The sequence below is a fragment of the Neopsephotus bourkii genome, unplaced genomic scaffold (assembly GCF_033783945.1).
Source record: "Neopsephotus bourkii isolate Nb327-2 ecotype Australia unplaced genomic scaffold, CSIRO-AGI_Nbou_v1 NB_1139, whole genome shotgun sequence".
In the NCBI taxonomy this organism is placed as follows: Eukaryota; Metazoa; Chordata; class Aves; order Psittaciformes; family Psittacidae; genus Neopsephotus; species Neopsephotus bourkii.
The window spans coordinates 884,680-908,785 of NW_026901625.1; the positions used below are offsets into that span (position 1 = coordinate 884,680).

The 24,106-nt window shown below is 60.0% G+C and overlaps 3 protein-coding genes across 3 annotated transcripts; all 3 read right to left on the minus strand.

The window, feature by feature from the left end:
• Nucleotides 1–3,378: 3,378 nt before the first annotated feature.
• Nucleotides 3,379–6,213, minus strand: RAB7B (RAB7B, member RAS oncogene family). The gene is made up of 6 exons (XM_061363157.1): nucleotides 6,115–6,213; nucleotides 5,249–5,310; nucleotides 4,749–4,875; nucleotides 4,315–4,530; nucleotides 3,870–3,995; nucleotides 3,379–3,519 (listed from the first exon to the last, which is right to left on the minus strand). Exons 1-6 carry the CDS (start codon nucleotides 6,124–6,126, stop codon nucleotides 3,439–3,441), a joined length of 624 nt encoding a protein of 207 aa, XP_061219141.1. The 5' UTR covers nucleotides 6,127–6,213; the 3' UTR covers nucleotides 3,379–3,438.
• Nucleotides 6,214–8,686: 2,473 nt separating this feature from the next.
• CTSE (cathepsin E) lies at nucleotides 8,687–13,374 on the minus strand. The gene is made up of 9 exons (XM_061363158.1): nucleotides 13,222–13,374; nucleotides 11,908–12,064; nucleotides 11,221–11,338; nucleotides 10,404–10,522; nucleotides 10,116–10,315; nucleotides 9,519–9,641; nucleotides 9,287–9,428; nucleotides 9,097–9,195; nucleotides 8,687–8,963 (listed from the first exon to the last, which is right to left on the minus strand). The coding sequence occupies exons 1-9, from the start codon at nucleotides 13,278–13,280 to the stop codon at nucleotides 8,799–8,801; spliced, it is 1,182 nt and encodes a 393-aa protein (XP_061219142.1). The 5' UTR covers nucleotides 13,281–13,374; the 3' UTR covers nucleotides 8,687–8,798.
• A 7,997-nt stretch (nucleotides 13,375–21,371) lies between these two features.
• Nucleotides 21,372–23,213, minus strand: AVPR1B (arginine vasopressin receptor 1B). Its single transcript, XM_061363159.1, has 2 exons — nucleotides 22,259–23,213; nucleotides 21,372–21,673 (listed from the first exon to the last, which is right to left on the minus strand). Exons 1-2 carry the CDS (start codon nucleotides 23,211–23,213, stop codon nucleotides 21,372–21,374), a joined length of 1,257 nt encoding a protein of 418 aa, XP_061219143.1.
• Nucleotides 23,214–24,106: the final 893 nt, after the last annotated feature.

Sequence of the window (24,106 nt, forward strand, 5' to 3'; positions counted from 1 at the left end):
GGGCTGCCCAGGAAGCTGGGAAGTTCTGGGAGATGGGAAGACACCAAAGGGACTCCTGGGAGTCAAGCACGGAGCCCTGGGTGCAGGGACTGCTGAGCTGTTTATCTGGGCTCCGATAAGCGCATACCGAGTGCTGGAATGTGTGGATTTATTTGCAGATGATTAATATTAGCAGATAAATTGCACTTAATGAGGGCAATAATTCAGGGGTAATTTACTGCTGGAAACGATGAGAAAGCTGCTTTGGAAGCCTGAGGTTAGAGGCAGAGGGGAGAGGCAGCACAAGCCCCGGGGCAGAGGGGTTCTGACGGTGCTGGGACCTGCACGGAGCCTTCCTCCCTCCCTTCCTCCTCCTTTCTTCCCCCCTCCCTCGGACCTGCAGCCGGAGCCGCTGCTGCTTTCGGTTTTGCCAAGGAAACAGGGCTCATGCAGCCGCGGGCATGGGCAGGAGCTGGGCTCTGGGCTGGATTCGCTGCTTCCCTGTGTGTCCATCCCCCAGGAGCTTTCGAGGTCAGGGCTGTGCCTCAGCCACAAGGGAAAGCAGGGATTTGGGGTCCAGATTCCCACAGGAACGAGGAGGCCGCTGCTGGAGCAGGGCTGCAGGATGCCCTGGGCACCCTGTGCCAGCGCCCAGCACCCTCACGGGGAAGAGCATAAGATCCTTGTCCTGGGCTGGTCACGGCTGTTCCCAGGAGAGCGGTGCCAGGAGATGGAGACCCAGGTCCCACTTGAAAGGCAGCCGGCAACTTCTAACACTTCCCTTTGCTGCAGGTCTGAGCTGGCACCGGGCTCAGCAGCTTTATCAGGGCAGCAGCAGGGAACACGATGTCCTGAAGGGACACGGCAGGGTTACTGACAGCACCAGCATCAGCGCTGGGATGCTGAAAGGTGCTGGGAGCTTCAGAGCTGCCCCTGTGGTTCAGCCCCACGTTGATGTTTCATGAGGTTTGTTTCATGGTGTGAGCTCAGAGCTGGGGAGAGGCACTGCAGCTTCCTGCTTGTCTGAGGGAGGGAACTGCTGTGTCTCACCTGCTCTGGCCTTGCAGAAACGTCTCCAAAGGCAAGGGAAGGGTTCTCCTCCTGATGGGTCTATGGAATGAGCCCTCTCTCGTTGGTGCTGGCCCTTGTCTTCAGAGGGAGACCTCACTGGAGAGCCCTGGACCACATCACCATGAGCGCAGCGCACGGGTGCATCCCCGAAGCGGAGCCTTTGCCGGGTCGGGCACCCTTGCTGGAGGAGCAGAGCGGGTTCTGTTGGCTGGAGCCAGCCCCATTGACCCTGATCTCCCTCTGGAGCCCCCAGAGCAAACATCACCCCCAGCGGAGGCTGCGCACAGAGGGGCAGCCCCGCAGAGCATCGCGGGGCGCACACGGGGCTGTTTGTGCTCGGCAGGGCGCGGAGGTCCCGCATCCCGGCTCTGCCTCGGGCGCCCTTGGACGAGCGCTGTTATCCCGGTGCCTGCAGCGGGGAGCACGCGTGCGCTCAGCAGGGGCTGCCCAGGGCCCAGCGATGCGCATGGGGCTCGGCAGCACCCAGGGACTGCAGCGGGGTCCCCCCGGCCCGCGGGCTCCGAGCATCCCGCTCGCCTGGAATCCAGGCTCTGCCTCCCCCCACACTCATTGCTTGCCCCCCTCCCTCCAGGCTTTCTGCCCATTCTGAGTGAGGAGCCAGGCAAAATCAGGCTTCTTCACTGGAACAATCGGATTCCAGGAAAGGGAGGTTTTCCAATCTGAAAAAAAAAAGGAATTTTTCAGCCTAAAAATGTGGGACCTGCGTGGAGGAGGGAGGAGGAGCTCGGGAACAGCTTCCCCCTCCTTGACACCGGGGTTCGTGCAAGGTGGTGCAGAGTCATGGGAGCAGGGGGGCAGTGGGTGAGAAGCGAACGTGGTCCCTTTGGAGCATCGTGCTAGTTCCCTCGCCTGCTATGTGGCCTTGGGCAACTCATTAAGGCCCAAACGCTCAAACCTGGGTGATGGGAGATAAGTCACTGAAATAAAAGGTCTCATTATTCATGGCTCTGAGGTCAGGGTCTGCAGAAGACGCTTTCAAGGCAGGATGGCTTCAGTGGAGCTCCTGTCGCCCCTGGTCAGAGATCAGGAGCCAGATTCCAGATGAAAGAGCTGCTTTGCCTGTTTCAGAGGGGGTTTAGGCAGGGGTTTGCTGGGTGCTGGTGGCACAAGGCCAGGAGCCAGCTTGGGATGCCAGGCTGCCTGACAGGGCCATTGGGCATCACCTAGAGCCATCATTCAGAGAATGGGTTGGGTTGGAAGGGACCTTAAAGCTCACCCAGTTCCAATCCCTGTGCTCAGGACCCTCTCCACAGCACTCAGCAGCTCTGCAGGGCTTTGCTTAATGCCCATTGACCTCAAGGAGCAGTGGAAGCTGCTCCAAGCAGAGCATCCCCTGGCTGGTGCCCCACAGGACGCTGCTGACCTCAGCATGTGTTTGGCTGACAGGGGCCTGGCCACAGCCCCTGGTCCTCTGTACGTGCTGCTCGCAGCCCCGTGGCCCCGCATGGCCCCGATGTGCACACTCACTGCAGCGGGGACACGGCAACAGCAGTGCCCATGGGATGGGTTTGAAGGAGAAGCATCAATATTTGCCATGGACAGGTGGAGGACGAGGCAGAGGGTGATGGATGGCATCTGCTCCCTCTTGATTGTGCTTAAGCCAGGCCTAAATGAGCGTCCCTGGCAGGGGAAAGTCACACAAACTGTTTCCATCCAGCCCCAGGGACGTGGGGAACGGCCACAGGGGCGAGCCCCAGCTTCCTGAAGGATGGATGGAAGAAGGGGAGCGGGTGCTGAGCTCAGCTCCCAACGGGCTCCCTCTGCTGACAGCCAGCCCTGGCCACCACTGCACAACCGCTCTGTGCAGAGCCCTGGCCGCAGGGCGCACCCATACACAGGCGTGCATGGATAAAGTGGGTATCTAGAAATAAAAATGAACGATTTAATTCTTTTCCCTAAAAAAAGGCTCCCTGACAAAGGGCTTCCCTGAGGCTCCTCACCAGTGAGGCGAGGGGTGACCCACATGGGAGCAGGGGAAACCGAGGCACGCAGTGCTTGCATCCACAGCGGCTGAGCCCGGGGGGGACCTGGCTGGGCTCAGACCTGCGCCGTGCTTCTCCCCGCAGGACACGCCGTGAGCACCGTGCATGGTGCAGGGCCCCTGATCCACACGCTGGGAAGGGTGAGCAGCAGGGCCATGGGAAGGCATTGGAGCAGAGCCCTGGCACCGTCACCACAGGGGGGTCACCGGATCAAGGGGAACATCGGGAGAGCAGCTCCGGAGAGGTGGGAAGCAGCAAGGCCTGGGATGCGCAAGCAGCCGGTCCCAGTGTGTTGAGTGGTCACTGATGGGGTCCCGGCCTGGGCAGCCTCTGATGGCCATGGGCATCGTGGGGTCCGGCCCGCCTGGGCTGTGCTTGCCCGGGGTCAGCAGCAGCTCTTCTTGGGCTTGTCGTTGGGCGTGAGTTTGATGGAGTCAGTCAAGTAACTCTCAAAGATCCCTTTGTACTGGAAGAAAGAGAGGAGAAAGGGTGAAGGGGGCAGCTCTGAGCCGGGCTGAGGGCCTGGGCAGCAGAGCTGCGGGTCTGATGCACTGCTGAACACAAAACCTATGGGAAAGCCGCCTGGAGGAGCTCGCTTGGTGTGGGGACACGAAGGTCCCCATGGGACGGCCACTAGAGGACAGTGCTGGAGCGCTGCTCAGGGCCACACGTGGGCAAGGAGAAAGGACAATTCTGGCTTTTTCCCCAGCCGATTTAGGATCTGTTTTAAGCACTCAGTCACTGATGGGGTCTCTTCCCTGGGGCTCTCCCACACGCTGTGAAAGGAGGATGCTCTGCCACGGAGGATGGGCTCACCATTGCCAGCGCCTGCTTTGCCAGGGTCTCGAAAGCCTCTGCAACGTTGATGTTGTTCTTGGCGCTGACTTCGAAGTAAGGGATGTCCTTCTCCTTGCACCAGGCTGAGGCCATCTCCTTGGATACCTGCGGGAAAGGAGGATGGAGCCACCTCGCAGCCCGCAGCGGAGCTGGTGGAGGGGACCCCGATGTCCACCCAAGCACTGATGGATGGATGCTGCAGTGCGGGCAGCTGAGATGCTTCATTCCTGGGCACAATCCCTGCTGCAAAGGGCCCTGCTTATTCCCTCCAAGAGGCAGCAGCACTGGGAGCTCAGCAGCTCCTTGCCTGAGAGCCTTGGTTTCATGAGAGCATAGGAAGAAGGTTGGCTCTGCAGGGCAAGGACCAGCATTAGGGCACCAAGGTGTCCCAATCCACGCACCCCACTCTCTCCTCCACCCGTACCTGCCGATCGCAGAGGTCTATTTTGTTCCCCAGCACGACCATGGGGAAATCTTGCTCCCTTGGGATGACCTTCTCCAGAAAATCATCTCTCCAGTTGTCCAGGGACTCAAAGGACTCCCTGTCTGTCACGTCAAAAGCCAGCATGCAGCCATCCGAGCCCTTGTAAAAGGTCGACACCATGGATCGGAATCGCTCCTGTCCCCCTGTGTCCCAGATCTAGGGCAGAGAAGGGCACAGGTACAGACACACATCACAAGCCCTGTGCCACGGTGAGCTCAGGGGAGCAGCTTCAGGGGGTGCTGAGCCCCCTAAACTCAGATGGGATTGCTCATGGATGCTGAAAATCAGGCCCTGTGAATCCAGCCCCATGACACTGACAGCACCTGGGGACATCAGGACACGGTGGGGCGCAGGGCTCCAAGCCCACCGCTCACCTGCAGCTTCAGGGAGGTGTTGTCCACCACGAGGACCTTGGTGAGGATGCTGGCGCCCAGCGTGGTGCGGTAATCCTCATAGAACGTCTTGTGCACAAACTGGTGCAGGAGGGAGGTTTTGCCCACGCTGGTGGGAGGGGAGGGACAGAGAATCACGGAATGGTTTGGATTGAAGGGACCTTAAAGCTCCTCCAGCTCCAACACCTTCCACTGGAGCAGCTTGCTCCAAACCCCTGTGTCCAACCTGGCCTTGAGCACTGCCAGGGATGGGGCAGCCAGAGCTTCTCTGGGCACCCTGTGCCAGCGCCTCAGCACCCTCACAGGGAAGAGCTTCTGCCTAATCCCCAACCTGAACTTGCCCTGTTCCAGTTTGAACCCATTGCCCCTCGTCCTATAGCTACAGCCCCCTGCAAAGCCAGGCTTAAGGGGTTGGCGGCAGCAAGAACAGGGGCTGCACAGCCCCAAGCTCCCCTGTGCTTCCCTCCCATTGCCACCCTTACCCCAGCGCTCCAATGATGATTATCTTCAGATCCACCTTCTTGCTGGCATCCATGGACAGACCCTGTGGGACAGGAGGGAGTCACGGAGCTGCAGGGATGGGCCAGCCCCCACTGGCTCCTTAAGGCCTCTCCCTGCTCCCAGCCCGCCCATCCCCATGCCCACAACAAACCAGCACCATCCTGTGCTCACATCCCAGTGGTTTGGGGAGCAGAAACTCCCCGTGCTGCAGCCTGGGCCTGGCTCCTGAGGTGCCAGTGCACGTCCAGACACGCCACCGCTCCGCACCAGAGCACAGCACTGAGCTGCCGTGAGCAATTCCCTGCCTCTCCCTCGGAAGTGCCATCGCACCCCCGAAACCCGGCACACACCGGGGGGGGGAGCTGTGAAAAAGCGCCTTTATTAAAGGAGTCTGGGACCCCCTGGGTGCCCCCAGCACAGCCCAGGGATGGGGGGAGCACCCCGAAAGGCTCCCCCAAAGCTGCATCCCCATCCCTGGTGTCCCCCGTGCTCTGTGCCCGGCCATCCCTGGGGACCAGCATCCTCCCGTGCTCCCGGCTGCCCTCTCCACGTTGGCCCGCGCGGATGGAGACGGTGACAGCCTCATCCCTGCCTCCTTCCCGCATGCGTTGGCCACCCCCGCGCTGCTCCCCCCTGCCCGGGCTGTGGGGTCCAGGCTCTCCCGCTCCCCCCTCCCACCACATCCCGGCTGCGGGCATCATCCCCGGCGCACACAAACTCCCCCCCCCCCCCTTGTGCCGGAATTCCCGGAGCTTCCGACTCAAAATGGAGTTTCCCGGCCCGGTTTTCCCTGCCGGGGGCTGCTCCCCGCTCCCGGGGCCGCGGGGATGGAGGGCGCTGCGCTCACCTGCCGGGGCATCCGTGTGAGGGGTGGCCGGGGCTGCGGGCGCCGCTCCCGCGGGGAGGGGAGAGGCGAGAGAGGAGGATCCAGGGAAGCGATTCCCGCCCGGGGAAGGCGGCTGCGGGCCCCCCCCGCGCCGTGACATCAGCAGAAAGGGGCCGAGAAGCCGCCGGTCCCGCAGCGCTCCCCTCGGAGCCGGGATGGTTCAAGCCAGGACCCGCGGTCCTGCCCCGGGGCGGGGGGTGGGGGCTGAGCCGTTGGGAGCCACCCCGGCCCTTGCTCCCATAGGGATGGGATAAGAGGCTCTGGGAGCTGGGCACAGCTCGCGGCGGGGGCGAGGTGGGGCTGGGGTTCGGTCCCCAGAGGCAGGGTCCCTTGGAGGGGGCTGTGGGCTCCTTTGGCCGGCGGCAGAGGGGCAGGGTGGGAGCAGGCTCATTCGCAGCCCCGGATCGTGCTTTGGCACCGGCTGCCCTCGGTTCTGCCGGGTTTGCACCCCCCGTGGGACCAAGGGGAGATTCGCTGCTCTCAGCAGCACGAATCCTTCTCCTCCCGTTTCCCACGCGTGATGCCGGGACCTGTCTGGCCAGAAATGTCTGGTTTTGTCCCCCACAGGGCAGGCGCTGGGAGGGGCTGGGATGAGCAGGAGCTCCCGAGCTGCTCTCACCGGTCGGTGGGGGGTGAAGGCCGGTGTTTCCCTGGAGCAGCTCTCTCCTACTCCCTGTTTGCAGCCTGTTCCCATCGGGCTGCTTCACCTTTGCCCTTGCAGCCAGGCTCTGTCCGACCTCTCCCCTGCCTGCGTGTGCCCTCCTTGTGCCCCTCCAAGGGCGGGATGGAGGCTGCTCACCCGGGCAGACGATCGCGTCCCTCCTCGCTGCTGCAGATGGGGTTTGCAGTCGCGTTGCTGAGCTGATGCCTGCAGCCACTTCTGCTTCTGGGCGGGAGGGGCTGCACCCAGCGGGGAGCCCAGCTCCGGCTCCGGCTTCTGCTTGGGTTCACAAGAAAAGGGATTTTCCCAAAGCTCCCGCTCTTGTCGCTGCTCCTGGTGCGAGCGGCACCCAGATGGAGGCAGCGGGAGCCGCGGTGGAGAGGAGGTGATGGCCCAGACCCTGCTCAGCAGCTCCTGCAACCACAGCTCCAGTCCTGCCCTGGTGCATCACCGAGTCACAGGAGCGTGGGGTTGGTGCCCTGTGACTATGAGGAAGACCTCGCAGCTGGGAGATGGTGAACGCGGGCTGGAGACTGCAGGCTCATGTGGATGAGGAGGGAACGGGCAAAGCCCTGAGGCTTGCAGGGCCGTGATGGTGAGGGAAGGGGAAGAAAGCAAAAGGCATTGGAAGGACTAAACTTCCCTATGGGTTTTAGCCACCTCTGCAGTAGATGAGTTGCTCCCTATTGGAATGCTCAGTATTTGCTGGAGCAGCATCCTCTGAGCATCTATCATGTGTGGGTGTAGGGATGCAGAGGATGCCCCAGATCTGCCAAGGTGACTCTGGATGTTGTGGGACTCCAATAGCATTGAGCAGTCCTGGTCAAGTCCAGGCCTGGAGGCACTGAGTGGTCCTTGTCATGCTGAGGGAGCTGGATGCTCCTTTGCTGCCTACAGCCTCGGTGATGGGCTGGTGCCCAGCAGCACCTTGGTGTGCTAAGAGTTAAGCTCCAAGAGGGAGAGGAGACCTTTGTCCAGCAGCCCCAGCACCTTATCTTCCAGTGCTGCCTGGGGAGCGCGCAGCTGGGGTGAAGTCGATAGAGGAACCGGTTTCAGAAGCCATACGCTGGTCAGTGGCACAATCGATACCTGAGTAAGGCAGAGATTTCCTCCTATTGCAAACCACAGCGTTTACAACCAGATCTCCGTTCCCAGCACTCTCAGACCCAGCCCTAAAGCCTGCTCCGCTCTGGGGAAGATGCAGCAGCCCCAAAGCCAGGGAGGGGACCCCAACACCTCACCCTCAGCTGCAGACACTGCAGGGCCTCATTCAGTATTGGATATGGAGGCACAGATAAAAATAACCCTGCTCTGTGCTTCCCTTTCTCGCTGCCTTCTGCGTGTGCCTCGGGATGCATCACTCATGAGCTGTGATTGCTTCTGCTTTCTCCTGCATCCCTTGCACTGGCAGCAGGTCACAGCAGCCCCCCCCCAGACACCCAGGCCCCCATTCCCTTCATAGCCCCTCAAAGCCCCCCACAAGCCCCTAACCCATCCCTATGGCAGAGCTGTGCAGCTGCTTTTCCATCTCCGGCTCCAAGCACCCACAACCACGTTGTCTTTGTGAGTTCCCCGAAGGATCAGAGCAGATTTCACTGGAAGTCACTGGTTGTTCCTGCAGGTTTGCGGCTCAGAAACAGCCCCAGGGCCTCTCCAGGCTCCTCATCACCTTCCCCTTTCTGCTCTACCTGGGCAAAGTGTCCTCTTCTGCCCATGTGGAAATCCCAGCCAAGGTTTGACCTTTCTGCTCCAATCCTGCCCATCACAACACGAGCACGGCAGGGTTTGGTTTATGGAAGCTTTTATTGGCACGTGCTTAAAAACCCCCTCCGAGAGAAGCCACAAAGCAGATCACAGCGATGCTGAAGGCATCCTCTGCTGCGCTCTCCAGCTGCAGCCCCTGGTGCCTTCATCACCTCCAGGCTCACTGATAGCCCCAGCCCTGCTGAGGCTCCGCTCCCATCCTGCCCAGGGGTGCTCAGCTTTAGGGGACAGCGGGCGCCAGCCCCACTCGGTTGTTTCCACGGTCGAAGACGGAGTAAAACTGGCGGATGAAGACATCACCCAAAATCCAGAGGGGCCCGGCGGGAGGGGGGATGTCCATGCCCTGGAAGCCGCTGGTGCAGAAGGCCATTCCATCGCTGTATTCCTGGAAGGAGAAGTGTGAAACTGGGCACACACCCCCATGGAAACACGTGGGAATGGTGACTGCGAGTCCCGTGCATGGAGCATGGAGCTCCTCACCCCCCGGCACACTGGGGGTGCTGAAGCTGCAGCCGTACCATGAGGGTGTAGGCCTGGGCGCTGAGCGTGTAGGGCAGCCCGTTGATGGTGAAGGTCACATCCGGCATCACGCTGAGGCTGCTGCACTCCACAGCGTACTGCAAAACCGCCGCAGCTCAGCGCTGCTGCCCCACAGGGCAAGGGGGTCCCAGGGCTTTGCCCCCCTCCGCTCCCCAGCACCGCTCTCACCTCCCCATCCACAGGAGTGGCACCAATGGAGCTTTGCAGTTCCTTTATATCCTTGGTGGGACCCGTGATGAGCGACGTGCCCGTGTCCACGATGGCCTGGCACCCGTTGGTGCAGAAAGCCACTGCCCCCCCGAGCTGGACGCTGGTGGAGGAGGAGGGAGAGAAGGAGCAGGAAGGACTCCTCCTGCCCCTGTGCCCCAGCGCAGCCCTTCCCTCCCTGCCCCGCACTCACTTGTCCAGCTGGATCTGCCAGTACCCTTGCTGGGTGACCGGCACCCAGTTGAGGGTCCCTGTGAAGCGGGAAGGGTTGAAGCCACCAAAGAGCAGTTCCCCTCCCAGGGATGACTCCGGGTTCCTGGAGGAAGGAGGAGGAGAAATGAGGGATTTCCTCCCTTTTCCTTTGCACACCTCATCCTAAAGAAGTGCATTTGTAGCCACTTGCTTCCCACAAATGCTTTGGGTCATCCCTTTTCTTGCTGCAGCCCGTGATGCTCAGCATGGGACCAAAACAGAGCAGATTCAGGTTGGGTATCAGGCAGAAGCTCTTCCCTGTGAGGGTGCTGAGGTGCTGGCACAGGGTGCCCAGAGAAGCTGTGGCTGCCCCATCCCTGGCAGTGCTCAAGGCCAGGTTGGACACAGGGGCTTGGAGCAAGCTGCTCCAGTGGAAGGGGTCCGTGCCCGTGGGATGAGCTTTAAGGTCCCTTCCACCCAACCCATCCCTGACTCCCCAGTGAAAATCCCTTCACTCTCAGTGACCCATTTTGCTTTTTGTCCCCCCGAAGCAGCGCCCGCGTCTCAGCCGCATCCCGGAGCAAAGCCGGGTCCCTACGTGCTCAGGTACACGGAGAACATGGGCAGCTCCAGCAGGTCCTGAGCCATCATGTTGTCGAAGACGGGGGTGACGCCGCCCACGGCCAGCGAGGGGTATGCCAGCCCCAGGATGCCGTCGAACGCAGCATCCACAAAGGCTTTCCCCGGCTCGCTGACGCTCTCTGCGAACTGCTGGTTGCTCACGGTGAGGCCCTCGACCTGCAGCGAGGGGAGCAGCGGTGATGCTGAGCCCGCGGGCAAGCCCCAGGGGTGCTGTGCAGAGCAGGAGGGAGCAGAGGTGACTCACGACCACTTGGTCGGATCCGATGACCCCCGTCAAGCTGCCGGTGCCGTACTGGATGGAGAAGGGCGTCCCCACCAGCTGGTACGTGCTGGATTGCGATGGCTGGAACTTGGCGTGCTTGGCTGGGGAAGGGATGGGAGCCATCAGTGGGAATGCTGTGTGCCTGCACTGCCACAGTGCCTGGAGCCCTCCCCATGGCCGGTGGCAGGGACCAGACGTGGAGCAGAGTTTCCTCCCTCTGGAGTGTAAAGGGAGTCACAGTCGCAAGCGCTGGACCAGGGCTCTACCTAGGCACAGTTCAGCATTGGGGGCACTGCACATGGTAGGAGGATGGACCAGAGCTGGGCTAAATCTCAAGGCCAGGTTGGACACAGGGGCTTGGAGCAAGCTGCTCCAGTGGAAGGGGTCCCTTCCCGTGGCAGGGGTTGGAGCTGGAGGAGCTTTAAGGTCCCTTCCAACCCAACCCATTCTATGGGTCTGTGATGCTCTGATCAGCGCTCCCTGTGCCGGCCCTGCCCCTGCCTCCGGCCCCTTGCTCACAAGCTGCATTGTGTGCTATCATCTTCGCTTGTTTGTTTAAAGGCTCTCCCAGCAGAATGGCCCAACGAGCACTTCCCGTATCTCCAGGCTGATGGTGCTGGGTCCCGGGGCTGGGATTTGCCACCCGCGCCTGAGCAAACAACCCCGGGTCTGTGTTATCTGTGTGTGCCTTGGAGAGCTGGGCTGGGCTGGGAGCTCCCCCAAGATCCCTGTGTGCTGCTGACCCCATGGCTTCACTGGGGTCACCCCACTGCAGGCTGGTCAGGGAGCCCCCACTCACCACAGGCTTTGCTGACGCAGTAGACAGAAGGCACCCAGAGGTTGGAGGAGCCGGTGTCAAAGACCACAGTGAAGTTCTGGGGGGGGGTCCCGATGGAGATCTGCCCAAAGTACTCCATCTAGCACAGAGAGCAGCACAAAGCACCGTTAGCCATTGGGGAGCCTGTGCTGGGATGTCTGGAGGGGATGGATGGGCTCAGTGTGGGGCATGGCTGGCACCAGGGCACTGTCACATGGTGCCAAGTGAAGTAAAGGAGGCAAATAAGGGTCAACAAGGCAGGATGGTTGGTGCAGGGGCCATCACCTTCCTGCTGGGCTCCCAAGGGAACCCTCATCACCGGGATGCAGAGAGTGGCAGGGGCTTTGGGGACAGGACCTGCTGCTGGTGAATGGGATAGACCTGGTGTGGTCCTTTGTGATGGGGTGCTCTCTGATGCATGCGGTGTGTGTTAGCTATGGAGGATCTCTCTCCTTGCTGTGTGCCTGCGGGCTCGGGGGTGCACAGGCAGCTCTTGCTGTGAATGTGCTCCCTTGTCCCTTGTCATCGCCGCATTCCAAGGCACAAAGGCGCAGGCAGGAGCATGTCAGGACAGCGCCTGCAGCGTGCTCTGTGAGCAGGAGGGAGGTGGGGGGAAGCCTTCGGGCACTGGGGACCCCCCTTGCGCACTAAGGTGGTTTTGGGGCTCACATCCAGGTAGTTGATGAGGGGCTCGTTGGTGTCCATGAAGGCAGCGCAGTCCTCGCTGTACTGCACCATGTCCAGCCTGTGCGCCTTCCAGAAGTGCGAGAGCTGCCCACGGTCCCGCAGCTGCTTCCGCAGGGAGCGGTGCCGCCTCAGCGTCACCCTGCGGGAGCAACGGTCCTGGTCACCCCCCCCCGGTCCCTGCGCCCGCCCTGGGGGTCCCAGCACGGCCGGGATGCAGGTCCAGCATCCCCCAAGTGATGCGGGTCCAGCATCCCCCAAGTGATGCGGGTCCAGCATCCCCCACACTATGCGGGTCCAGCATCCCCCACGCGATGCGGGTCCAGCATCCCCCACGCGATGCGGGTCCAGCATCCCCCATGCGATGCGGGTCCAGCATCCCCCATGCGATGCGGGTCCAGCATCCCCCATGCGGTGCGGGTCCAGTATCCCCCATGTGATGCTTTCTAACAGAGTGCGGTGCAGGGATGTGATCTGCTTTAGGAGGCAGCAGATTGAGGGCAAAGCTGGCAGGAGAGCTCAGACACCCAGTGCTGGCCTGCTCACAGCCATAGCATGGCCAGGAGCTCAATGTGACTGATGGGGAAGGACCTTCAGGCTGGGAGGGGAGACAAGGGCCAAGGGGACTTCTATGTTGGTGTTTTCTGCCTGTTTGCTTGCAGAGACCTCATCCTACAGACCTCATCCTACAGACCTTATCCTACAGACCTCATCCTACAGACCTCATCCTACAGACCTCATCCTACAGACCTTATCCTACAGATCTCATCTTACAGACCTCATCCTACAGACCTCATCCTACAGACCTCATCCTACAGACCTCATCCTACAGACCTCATCCTACAGACCTCATCCTACAGACCTCATCCTACAGGCCTCATCCTACAGACCTTATCCTTCATCTTACAGACCTCATCCTACAGACCTCATCCTACAGACCTCATCCTACAGACCTTATCCTACAGACCTCATCCTACAGACCTCATCCTACAGACCTCATCCTACAGACCTCATCCTACAGACCTCATCCTACAGACCTCATCCTACAGACCTTATCCTACAGACCTCATCCTCTCATCCTACAGACCTCATCCTACAGACCTCACCCTGCAGCCCACTGCTGCTGCTGGGTCTGCTCAGGGGGTGGAGACGGCCATGGAGCTGCTGGACTGATGGGAGCAGAGCAGCGAGGCACCGCGTGGTCCCCACATGGGTGTCTGTGCTGGGGGGCCTCATCCATCACTGCCATGCAGAGCCCCCCTCCGAGAGCCCGGGAGCACCCTGGGGACCCCCCCTTACCTTTTGAGGCTGGTGGCCATGGAGAGGCAGAGCAGGGCGAGCAGGAGGAGGTGCCTCATGGCAGCGGGGTGGCAGCAGCGCCGGGCTCTGCGGCAGTGCCGCGGCGTTGCTCTTATACCAACATCACACCCTGGCCTCGGCGCGCGGCGATAACGCCCCTCGGCGAGTCAACACCGGGCTCGGGAGGCAGCAATGAATCACTGGCCAGGCCCAGGCGAGGCAGAGCGGGCGCTCCGGGGTCAAGTTTGCTTTAGTGGGCGAGGGGCTGGTGGTGGAGGAGCAGGGCAGCCTATGGGGACGAGTGGGATGGAGCAGGATGGGGTCCCCATCCCGACACCGGGCCCTCACCCTTTGGAGTCACTCAGCCCAGCTGAGCTGGTTCAATGCTTCTGGGGAGCGATCCTCCTTTCCTTCACCCTGCCCATGGCCGTGCGGGTACCCACATCCCAGCATAGGATGCGAGACTGGTCTGTGTTGGAAGCGTGCTATCCATCTCCCTTACAAGATGCAGTTGAATGTGCCAGCCTCCCTTCTTGTCCTCATCACATATTCATGGAAGGGATTGAAACCCAAACCCTTCCTAAAACAAAAGCCATTGCAAGTGCCAAGATCAGCTGAAAGCAGCAAGTGGATTGTCACAGACATGGTTTATAAGCCAAAAATCCTGTAAGCAAATCCAGCCTGAAGGGTCGCTGGGCTTCGGAGATAAACGTGAGTGGGAGCTATAGGACAGACAAGCCAGTACTTGAAGCAAAATAGTTTATTTAGTGGAAAAACCCCCAAATTGGATCATCGTAATCTGCAGACTGGGGACAGTTGATTCAGCATTAAATTATGAAGATGAAAGAAAGAGGCAAGAAGAAGTTTAGAAGCAGCAAATCTATTTTAGCTTGGATTTAGCTCTTTTAAAAGTCCTTTTGAACCCCAGACTCTTAGGGGTAAATCTGAATAGTCCTGTGGTGCTCCCAGGCAGCAGCGGTGCTAAAGTGTGTTTAAGGGGGTGTCACAGAGGGGAGACTGAGCTGAGCTCTTAGGCAGAAGCTCTTCCCTGTGAGGGTGCTGAGGCGCTGGCACAGGGTGCCCAGAGAAGCTGTGGCTGCCCCATCCCTGGCAGTGCTCAAGGCCAGGTTGGACACAGGGGCTTGGAGCAAGCTGCTCCAGTGGAAGGGGTCCCTGCCCGTGGCTGGAGCTGGAGCTGGAGGAGCTTTAAGGTCCCTTCCACCCAAACCATTCCACGATTCCATGACTCTATGGTCCCCATCCGGCTTTACACACTTGCCCTTGGACACGTTAGGAGCAGGTTATGAAGCAGGTTATGCACTGTGTGTGGGAAACGCGCCTCCCACCCCTTGTGTGCACGGCGCTGCACTCATTCCAAGAGCGCTCCTTTCAGGTTCAACCGTGCTACCTCTGCTCTTGTTTCACATTTCCTTTAGCTCAGCCACTTCCACAATCAGCTCCGAGTGACTCAGATCGCGCCCGAGCAGCGCTCTGTGACACCGCTGTCTGCTCTTTCATCTCATGCTGCTTCCTCCTCCTCATCTCTTTATCCACCACTGAAAGAGCCAGCCCCCACAGCAGCAGCACCCGCTTCCCAATGCAAACTGCAAACAGGCTCCACTTCAATGCTCACCTGTGGCACTGAAGCTGTGGGTGAAGCAGGAGGGACTGGGATGGAGGTGATGGATGATGCGGTCCCCATGGGCCCAGCGCGTGAGAGGCAGAGACTGACCTGTGGTGGGGACCCATCAGGGGACCCCAACTGAAGATGCAGCTCTTGGGGGTGAACCCACCATGAGGAGTACATTGTGCTTCTCTCCTTGCCCTTGGGAAGTGCAGAGGGATTAATCCAGATGCTGGGATGTTCTCTGATTGCTGCAGCAGTGTGGTGGTGATGGAGGTGGTTAAGAACCAGCGTGCACTGTCCCCATGGGTCAGGAACCCCGCAATAAGGGGGGTCCCTTGCTTCTTGGCCCTCTCCTGCCAAGGAAAGAAGTGCAGGAGAGGCCAAGCTGCTGCAGGGCATGGCCAGCACCAAAACAGCGTCGCAGTGTGAGAGCTACAGAATCAGTTTTGATGGAGCAGTGGTCCAGTGCTCCCCAGATCTGCTGTGAACCCATGACACTGGGTCTGCTGTTCACATCCCGCCGTTACAGAGCGATGCTGCAAGTTACTGCCTACCACAAAACATTCACAGAAAGCAGAAAACTGGGCATGTGGAGGCCCTTTCAATGCCAGCGGATGCCCCTTGGTGCCAGGCTCTGGGATCATGTCCCTTATGATTTACAGTGCTTCACCCCTATAGAAGACTTCTACATGGAAGCACCAAGAGCAGTTTCTGCGTGGATCTCTGCCCTCAGGACCACTTTGCTCCATGGAGCTCAACTGCCTTCAGCACCAAGCTGCTGGAAGATGGAGCAAGAGGGAGAAGCGCCCATAGGGACGGAGCATCCCAGCCCCAGAGCAGAATGGCCGCGGAACAGCAGAGGAACACCCCAATGTATTTAAATGAGGCAGTTGAAGCGTCATGGAACCTCGTGTGGGCTCGTTCCTGCCATCGCCATGGGGGGAGAGCGAGACCGCATCCGGCACCGCTGAGCGCGGCTGCAGCACCAGAGCCCTGCTTGGCCACCCAGACCCTGCCCAAGCATCCCTAGGGCCAGCTCCCCCCAGTCCTGCAGGGAAGGGAAGGTGTGGGGAGCTCTTTACCCCCAGGTAAAGCACTGCTGGATACAGATTCCACCGCTCACGGCTGTGCATCAGGATGGGAGCTGGGTTTGGTGCCCGCATCCGAGGGGTGACTGCAGGCACGTGTCACTGAGCCTGAGCTTTAGCCTCAACCTGGGGCAGCAAGGCCTGCCTGGAATGGGATTAGAACAACTTGAGGCGTTCCCATGGCTTTGCTTACCTTTAGATGGAGCTTGGATGTCTTGAGTTCACTCCTCGGTACCCAAGCTTTGACTGCAGCAGGGCATCGTGCTTGAGAACGGGTTAATGTGCTGGGGGCTGCAGGGAGGGAGGCTGGCAGCAGGTTACCTGATACAGCAAACAAGTGCATGCGCTGCCAGCATCTCCCCAGCTGTTATCTTCAAACCAGACATTTCAACATGCTCGTGCATATCATCGCCTCCATCTCCTCACAGCCCATCTCAGCAGAGAAGCTGCTGCCCCCGGTAGCTGGAGTTGGGTCTTCTGTTGCAATTTCCTTTTGAGCAGCTCGTCTCTCAGATTGCTATCTGCTGCAGCAGCACCTCCTGCCCCACCACAGGCAGTGAGCCCCTTCAGACCGACAGGTTGAGAAGGGTATCTGGGGACAGGGCAGTTCAATGAGGGAGAGGGGATATTCCAGCCAGAAGCAGGCTTCTAGCTTGGCACTCCCCAAGCTCTTTGGGGAAGTGGAATTTCACAGGAGACTGGGGAGGTTTGGATCCACTACCATTACAAATGCAGAGGAAACGATGGAATCTGATCCAGAGGATGGATAATCCTTTGCTCTAATTATCAATCCATCTATCAGGCTATGAACCGTGTTATTACAGCTCCTTTAATCATCGTATCAAAGCTTTAGCTGAAGACTCCTCCCTGTGTAAACCGTTTAGAAACAGTAAGTCTGTAGGCACTGAGGGAAGATTTAAAGTGCTTTTTTTGCTCACAAAATGAACACACTCCATTCCTTTATTATAACTCTTCGTTATTATGCCCCCAAGTGCCAAGGCAAGGGGCCCACTTCAGGCCCATGCCCCTGAACCTCAGCAGGATTTAAGCACTCACCAAGTGAGTGCTTAAGCACCGTTTAAGCACCATTAAATCCAAGGTGTCTCCAACGCTTCTGACCTTTCTGGCCGGAGCTTGACCAGTGCAAGAGCCTGACACCGAACCTGTGCCCTCCTTTTGGTTGCTTTCTTCTATGGTGGGGTTATTTTGTATATTATAGATACTATATTTTAATGGATTAAAACCCCAGAAACATGGAGGAGGATTAAAGTGGGAAGAGTCAGTTCCCATCATGGTCACCTTTAGCGCTGTGCTGGAGCCCAGAGCCTCCAATCAATCACACATCAAGGCAGTCCCATATGAAACCATTGAGCTCAATGACAGCGGCAGGGGCAGGCTGCGGCTGTGCAAGGGCTGCCTATGGGGAGGGCTCCCCCAGGCAGAGCCTGGCGCAGGGGCAGGCTGGGTGCCTGTGATCACACCTGCAGGGCCACACCACCGCGTCCCAGTGGCCTTGGGTGCAGCATGGAGCCCAACGGGACCCTCTCGGCTGGCTGCCATCAGGGGTAGCTGCCTCTGCCTGTGCCCCCCGAGCCCCCACACCACTGCGGGGAGGATGAGCACGTGTGAGTGGTGAGTACAGCACCGGGGGTGAGAACTGTGGGCAGGGAGGGGAGCGCTGCGATGGAGGGGTCAGTGGGGTGCTGCGGCTGCCCCATCCCTGGCAGCGTTCAAGGCCAGGTTGGACACAGCTGCAGGATGGGCACCCAACACTGAAGTGCAGGCAGCACCAGGCATCTTTGAAACTGAAGCCCCAGGCTTTTGAGCACATCACCTTAAAGGCAGAAACTGCAGGGGCAAACCTTGATCTAAACCGTGCTTTGAAGCAAAGGCAGCCAACAGCACCCCAAAGGTTTAAAACAGTCGGGTTATCTCCGTCACTTGGACAAGCTGTTCTCCTCTTGTTCAGGAAGGTGCCGGTTGCCATCTCAGCCGTGACCCTGGTCCTACATGCTCTCCTCTTGCTGACACTTTACATCATGCTCAGCAGGAAGATAGGTAATTCATTGTCTCGTAAACTTCACCCGGTTTTACCTGTTCCCTTCCTCATTCCTGCTCTCAATCCCCCAGTTCAGGGACTGGAAATCATTTGCTCCAAGCACAACCAAGTCCTTGCTCTGGGTCTGGTTCTTGCTCCTGCTTCAGGGAGTGACTGGTGATGCTGTGGAGTGTGTGCAGGAGCTGGACCCCCCCCCCAGGGACCCTCTGGAGCATCGGCTGGGCCAAGCATCAGCGTGGGACAGGAAGAGGGCAGCACGGCGGCACTGTGCCAGCCCGGTGCGGGCAGAGTCACCCAGGGGGTTACATCCTGTTACAGCTCTTTGAAAATGCTTCCTTGCTCCTGTTAGTGAAGGGGTGGGAAATGGCCATCAGAACCCACCCGCAGTGCATTGGTGCACTGGAGCTGCCGTTTCCAGCAGGGCTGGAGCTCGATGCTAACTCCCCTCTTGGTTCCAGCCAGCCGCTCCTGCAGCAAACCGGAGAGCAGCAGCCCCACGGAGCAGCCCCAGCAGCCTCCGGCCTCTGCACTGGGAGGGGAAGGGCTGCAGAGACCAGGCTATGAGGGTAAGGGGGTCCTGCAGGGTCTGGAACATGAGGGTGCTGAGGGGCTGGCACAGAGAAGCTGTGGCTGCCCCATCCCTGGCAGTGCTCAAGGCCAGGTTGGACACAGGGGCTTGGAGCAAGCTGCTCCAGTGGAAGGGGTCCCTGCCCATGGCAGGGGTTGGAGCTGGAGGAGCTTTGGGGTCCCTTCCAGTCCGAACCATTCCATGGTTCTATGAATACACTGGATGTTCCTGTGTCTGTGCAGTGCCCCTGGGGACAAGAGGGAGCAAGGGGCTGGAGCAGCACAATTCCAGTTCCCTCCTGCCTGCTCTGGGCTTTCCCAGCCCGGTTCCCATGGGCAGGGGATGCAGGGGCTGGGTCACACTGATGCTCTGTGGGTTTTCACATCCACTCCCGGGCACGTTTGCTTTCTCTCCCTGCTTCTTTCCTGCCTTGGCCCCGAGGAGCAATGGCACTCCTGACGTTTCCTGTTTTCCAGGGAGCAGTGACACGTCCTCAGAGACCTCGGAGGACTCCAGCAGCAGCCGCTCCTGCCCACAGGTACAGCCATAAACCACCACAGCAGAGGAGCTGGTGCCGGCTTCAGGCCCACAGAGGGGGCAAATGCATTGAACCTCCTTGGCCCAAGGGCACTGAGGCTGTACCCAACGTTCCCCCTCCCCAGGAGCCGGGCTGACCCCTGGGCACAAGCGAGCTCCGGAGTGGCCTTTCAATGGCAAAGCCACCCCGGGGGATGCTGGTGCCTGACCTGGGCTCATGTCTGCTTCCGCAGGGCCCTTGCTCAGGAGAAGACCTCAGTTACACATCCCTGGTGTTCCCAGGGAAAGGCCACGGGCCGGGATCCACCACTGACTACGTCAACGTGGACCCAAAGAGGAGGAAAGCTGATTTCTGGCCCTGCTCCAGCCCCGTGGCTGCCAAGTGCATGGAGTACACAGAGGTGAAGCTGTGAGCCCCGGGATGCCCAAAGCTCTCCCCATTCCCCTCGCTCTGTGCCTGGCACGGGCTGGCTCCTGCAGCTTTCATCCCTTGTGACACTGGAACCAGTGCAGTTTGCTTGGCACGGCCCTTAAAGGCATCACTGTTCCTGAAGGATGCTGAGTGCGGCACAGTTCCTCCCTGCTCTCCACTTCTGTGTGGTGGCTTTTTCCCCATCGCGTGAAAGCAAATGAAGCATCACCCCCAGCCCTCAAACGGGATGTATTCCAGGAGCGAAATGCAGTGGGCTTCAGAATATCCCCCCAGACTGGGGGCAGCTCCTATGAATGATGTTTTCTTTGTTGACTGCTGTCATAAAACCCTTTTAAACACAGTTTCTCCACCAGCTTTTCCCTTTGCTGATTCCCTGCGCCCCTTTTCCTTTGATACCCAAGCCCCCATCGCCCTCAGAGCTGTCACTGGGGTGGCTGCATGGCCATTGAGAGGGATGCTGGGGCCAGGCAAGGAGTATGGTCCTGCCCCGCAGCTTCCTCCCCCAGCTGAAAGCCGTTGTCATCAGCCCAACCGGCAATGGGGTGGGGGCTTCCCAGGGGATTTAAATCCCATCATGGAGCTGGGGGGCCTGGGCTGGCTGCAGGAGGAGCACAGGACTGGGCCACAGGTCTCCATGTGAGCACAGGCAAGTGGAATCCCTTTGTCTTCTGAGGGGGGGGATGATGTTCTCTGTCTGCCACCTCTCGCTTTCCTGCTTGCTCCCTGTACCAGATGCCCTGAATGCAGGGTTTGGTGTCTCCCTACCTGAGCAATGCTTACACCCAGAGCAGGGAGAGGCTTCCTTAGGGGGCTCCCAGCACAGCCCCACTTCCTCAGGGATGGAGCTGCCTCAGGTGCGTTTCCAATCAGCTCAGCAGGGATGAGCTTCAATGAAGGGTTGTGAGAGGATCGATTTGGCATTGGTCTGGGGACTTGGGCGCTCGGGGTTTATGACTTCGTTGTGCAGATCTGGCCCAGCTTGAAGGGCACAGGGAGGGAAATGGTCAGAACCCCGAACAGTTGCTGAGGGCATCGGTAAAGGTTTATGGAGGTGAGTCCAAACTGAGTCTCTGGAAGAGCTGACTCAAAAGGCTTGTGGTCAAGTGGAAATAACTGAAGATTTAGAAACACTTTACTTTTAATGTGCTAGTTTTACATATTTAGCCTGTGATAATAGAGGGAAGAATGCACCTTGCTTGCCGGCAGTTTGGCACCTTCAGTGCTCACTTGTACATCCCCCCATCGGCAGCTTTTGAGCTCAGCTGGAGCAAGGGGATGCTTTCACCTGCCTCATGCTTTCAAAACAGCTTCTGGGAGATGGGAGAAGGGCTGGGCCTGCAAGGCCAGGGCTCGCTCCTGCTGCTGCCCTCCCCAGAGCATCCTCTCCTCCAGGCTGAGGACGGGAGATGCGGGACTCGCTCACAGGCAGCTCTCGGGCAGCCGCAGCCGCTTTGCCTCCTGCTGTGCTCGGGCCGCTTTGCTCGCGTGTGTTGAACACTCAAAGCTCAACCCCCTTCAGGCAGACCCGCACTGGTGCAGCAGCCCCTGGCTGGGAGGGTCCCTGCAGGAGAGCAGCCCCGGAGCGAGCGGCTTCCTTGTGCATGAGGGATGCGGATGCTGCGGTCGGGCGATGCTGATGGGGCTCTGCCCATCTCCCCCCACCCCTGCAGTGTGCGCAGTACCAAGCACCCCAGGGCACGATGCTCGCTCTCTGCGTGAAGCACACGGCCTTGGGCAAAGGCGACGCTGCCAGATGTGGAGAGGCACTTCCGCAGCGGCAGCGCTTGCGGTGCCACATCTGGCAGCAGCTGCCCCTGGGCGCCGGGCCCTGCCGCAGCCTAGAGCGTGCCCGACTCGGTCACCCCCTCCTGGCAGGGGGGGCCCAGGCTGTCCCCGGCGCTGCCGCCGTGCAGGGGCAGGCTCGGCCCGGGGCTGTGGCTCAGGATCGTGGTTTTCCTGCTGCAGAGGCTGCCGGTGGAGCCCGCCCTCCGCAGGCCGGGCCGGGGGCTGCCCCAGCGGCGCAGGCAGCGAGCGGCGCCCCGGCGGAGGTGCCCGCTGAAGGCCATGTAGATCCAGGGGTTGCAGCAGCTGCTGAGGCTGGCCAGCAGCATGGTGATGGTGAACGCCGCGTTGGTGGAGTCTGCGGAGGCAAAGGGGACACCTGAGACCTGCCCCGGGCAGGGGGCTCCTCTCGGCTCGGACACGCACCCTCTGTCCCATTCCCATCCCATCTGATGGGGGTTATCTGGGTAGGGGTTTGCAGCATGGGAGGCATTCCCGTCCCATCTGGGTAGGGGGAGTTTGCAGCACGAGAGGCATTCCCATCCCATCTGGGTAGGGGGGGTTCACAGCACGGGAGGCAGAGCCAGGCTCTGCCCTTGGCTGAGGGTTGCGTGGGGCTGAAGTGTTGTCATGGGGGTGTGCTGCTGCAGCATCCCATCCCAGCAGCTTCTGGGCCTTCCTTCTGCCTGTTTGCTGGCCAAAGCATTTCCTAGAAGCCTTTCAATCTTGGATAAAGTTCCTTCTACCCCTGAGCAGGCTGGGAGAGCTCTGAGAGCTCCCAGAGCAAGCAATGGTTGGACTCTGCAGGCAGCTTCCTATAAACACTGGTGGGGAGAAAACCCGTTGCCTTCCCCATGACAAAACAACAGCTCTAGGTTGTTATCAATGCAAAGGGGGTTCTGTGCACCCCAGGCTGCAGCCCAGCAACCCAGCCACCACTCACCATCATCAGGAGCATCCTCGTCCCACACCGACCACATCTGCACGCTGAAGAAGGGCGCCCAGCAGGCGACATAGGCCACCACGATGACGAAGGTCATCTTCACCGTGCGGATCTTGGCGCGGGAGATGGTGCGCACAGAGCTGACCCGCGAGGGCTGCCCGCTGGGGCTCTTCTCAGAGGAGCAGGGAGCAGGAGGGGCGGCCACTGCGGTCCCCCCTGTGCTGGGGACACCGCTCTGGGTCTTGCCCTTGAGGTTCTTGCAGATCTCGTAGCAGATGAGGCTGTAGCAGACAGTGAGGATGCTGATGGGCAGGATGAAGATGCAAAGAGTGGTCCAGGTGATGTAGGCTCGGGCGCCCCATGGGTACCTGAAGTCTGCCCAGCAGTCCAGCACCCCCGAGCCCTGGCGCACCTCCTGCAGGGAGAAGATGAAGACCTGGGGCAGGCTGAGGAGGCAGCTCAGCAGCCACGTGGCCCCGATCATCACATAGGCCTGGCGGCTGGGCTGCTGCAGGCTGTGCAGTGGGTGGCACACGGCCATGTAGCGGTCCAGGGTCATCATGATGAGCATGTAGGTGGAGGCGAACATGCTGAGCACCTGCAGGTACTTGACGGCCCTGCAGAGCGGGTCTGGCCCCAGGAAGCGGTAGGTCACCTCCCAGATCATCTGCGGCAGCACCTGGAAGAGGGCAACCCCCAGGTCGGTCAGGCCGAGGTGCAGGATGAAGAGGTGCATCCTGCTCATCTTCCTCCTCCGGCGGTACATGGCCAGCAGCACCCCCACGTTGCCAATGGTGGCTACAGCCAGGATAGTGGCCAGCACCCCGACCTCTGCCTTGGCCAGCGCCTCGTCCCGGGTGTGCAGGAGGGTCAGGTTGGGGTCCCATGGCAGGGTCTGGGGGCTCAGCAGCCCCTGGCTGTGACGAGAGCTGTTCCATCCCCAGCCTGGCTCCATCCCTTCGGGCAGCTCCAGTGCTCGTCTCTGATGGTTCAACCCTTCCCTGTCTCCTAGGGCTGAGCTGTCATGGTCAGCGCTGCCCCTGAGCACCGCAGCCGCTGCCTTCTCTGCCTGGTGCAGCTCAGCATTGCTGCATCCTGTGCTGGGCAGCTGCAGGCCCCTTCTGGGCTGCTCTCTGCAGGTGTTCCCGCTAAGCAAAGCAGTGCAAGAGCCTCTGGTTCAGTCCTTGATCTTCCTCTCCTCTGCACCAAGCGTTCCCAAGGCCCCGTTTCTCCCTGGATCACTCGTTCTGTGCATGCCCTCTCCTCCTGTGCTGGCAAATTGAAGGGGAAAAGGGAGTCCTCTCTTTGGCCTCTTTGCTCCAGGAACAGGAGAAGTTGGGCAGCAGAGCCCTGGTGTCCATGCGTTGGGAAGTGGCTGTGGCTGCTGCTGCTGCTGGCTCTGTCCCAGTGTGAGCGCTGTCGGGGTTTTATAGCCTGGCAGCTCCCCTCCCTGGCTGGCCCCAGCATCCCGCTCCGGTGGGAAGGTGCGAGCTGGCTCCCCTCCTGCTGCTTTGCCGGAGGCTTTTCCCCAATAGGATTCCTGGGCAGGAGCAGAGGTTGGGACTCTCCCCTTGCCCCTCTTCTGCAGCGGGTCAGGGCTGGGGACACTGCCCCTGGTTTGCATTGCCCCTGCTGAGCAGACCCCCCCAAATCCCTACCCCCTCTGTCCCGGGAGGTTGGGAACAGGGGGGGACCCTGGAGCAGCTCCCAGAGCAGGATTTGGGCATCAGCCCTGCAGCAAAGTCAGTGGAAGCCTCATTTACTGGCACCGTGTCCTGAGGCTGTCTGTTCCGATGTGCTGCCCCTTTGCTTCTGTGTGGGAAGGGGATGGAGTTTGTCCTTGAGACA

Coding starts and splice junctions, on each gene's coding strand:
- RAB7B (XM_061363157.1), bottom strand. Junction 4,876..5,248: donor ATCATCATTGGAGCGCTGGG/GTAAGGGTGGCA, acceptor CCCTCCCACCAG/CGTGGGCAAAACCTCCCTCC. Junction 4,531..4,748: donor ACACCTCCCTGAAGCTGCAG/GTGAGCGGTGGG, acceptor TCTCTGCCCTAG/ATCTGGGACACAGGGGGACA.
- CTSE (XM_061363158.1), bottom strand. CDS start 13,280: ATGAGGCACCTCCTCCTGCTCGCCCTGCTCTGCCTCTCCATGGCCACC. Junction 12,065..13,221: donor ATGGCCACCAGCCTCAAAAG/GTAAGGGGGGGT, acceptor TTGCTCCCGCAG/GGTGACGCTGAGGCGGCACC. Junction 8,964..9,096: donor CCCAGGCCTACACCCTCATG/GTACGGCTGCAG, acceptor TTCTCCTTCCAG/GAATACAGCGATGGAATGGC.
- AVPR1B (XM_061363159.1), bottom strand. CDS start 23,213: ATGGAGCCAGGCTGGGGATGGAACAGCTCTCGTCACAGCCAGGGGCTG. Junction 21,674..22,258: donor CGAGGATGCTCCTGATGATG/GTGAGTGGTGGC, acceptor TTGCCTCCGCAG/ACTCCACCAACGCGGCGTTC.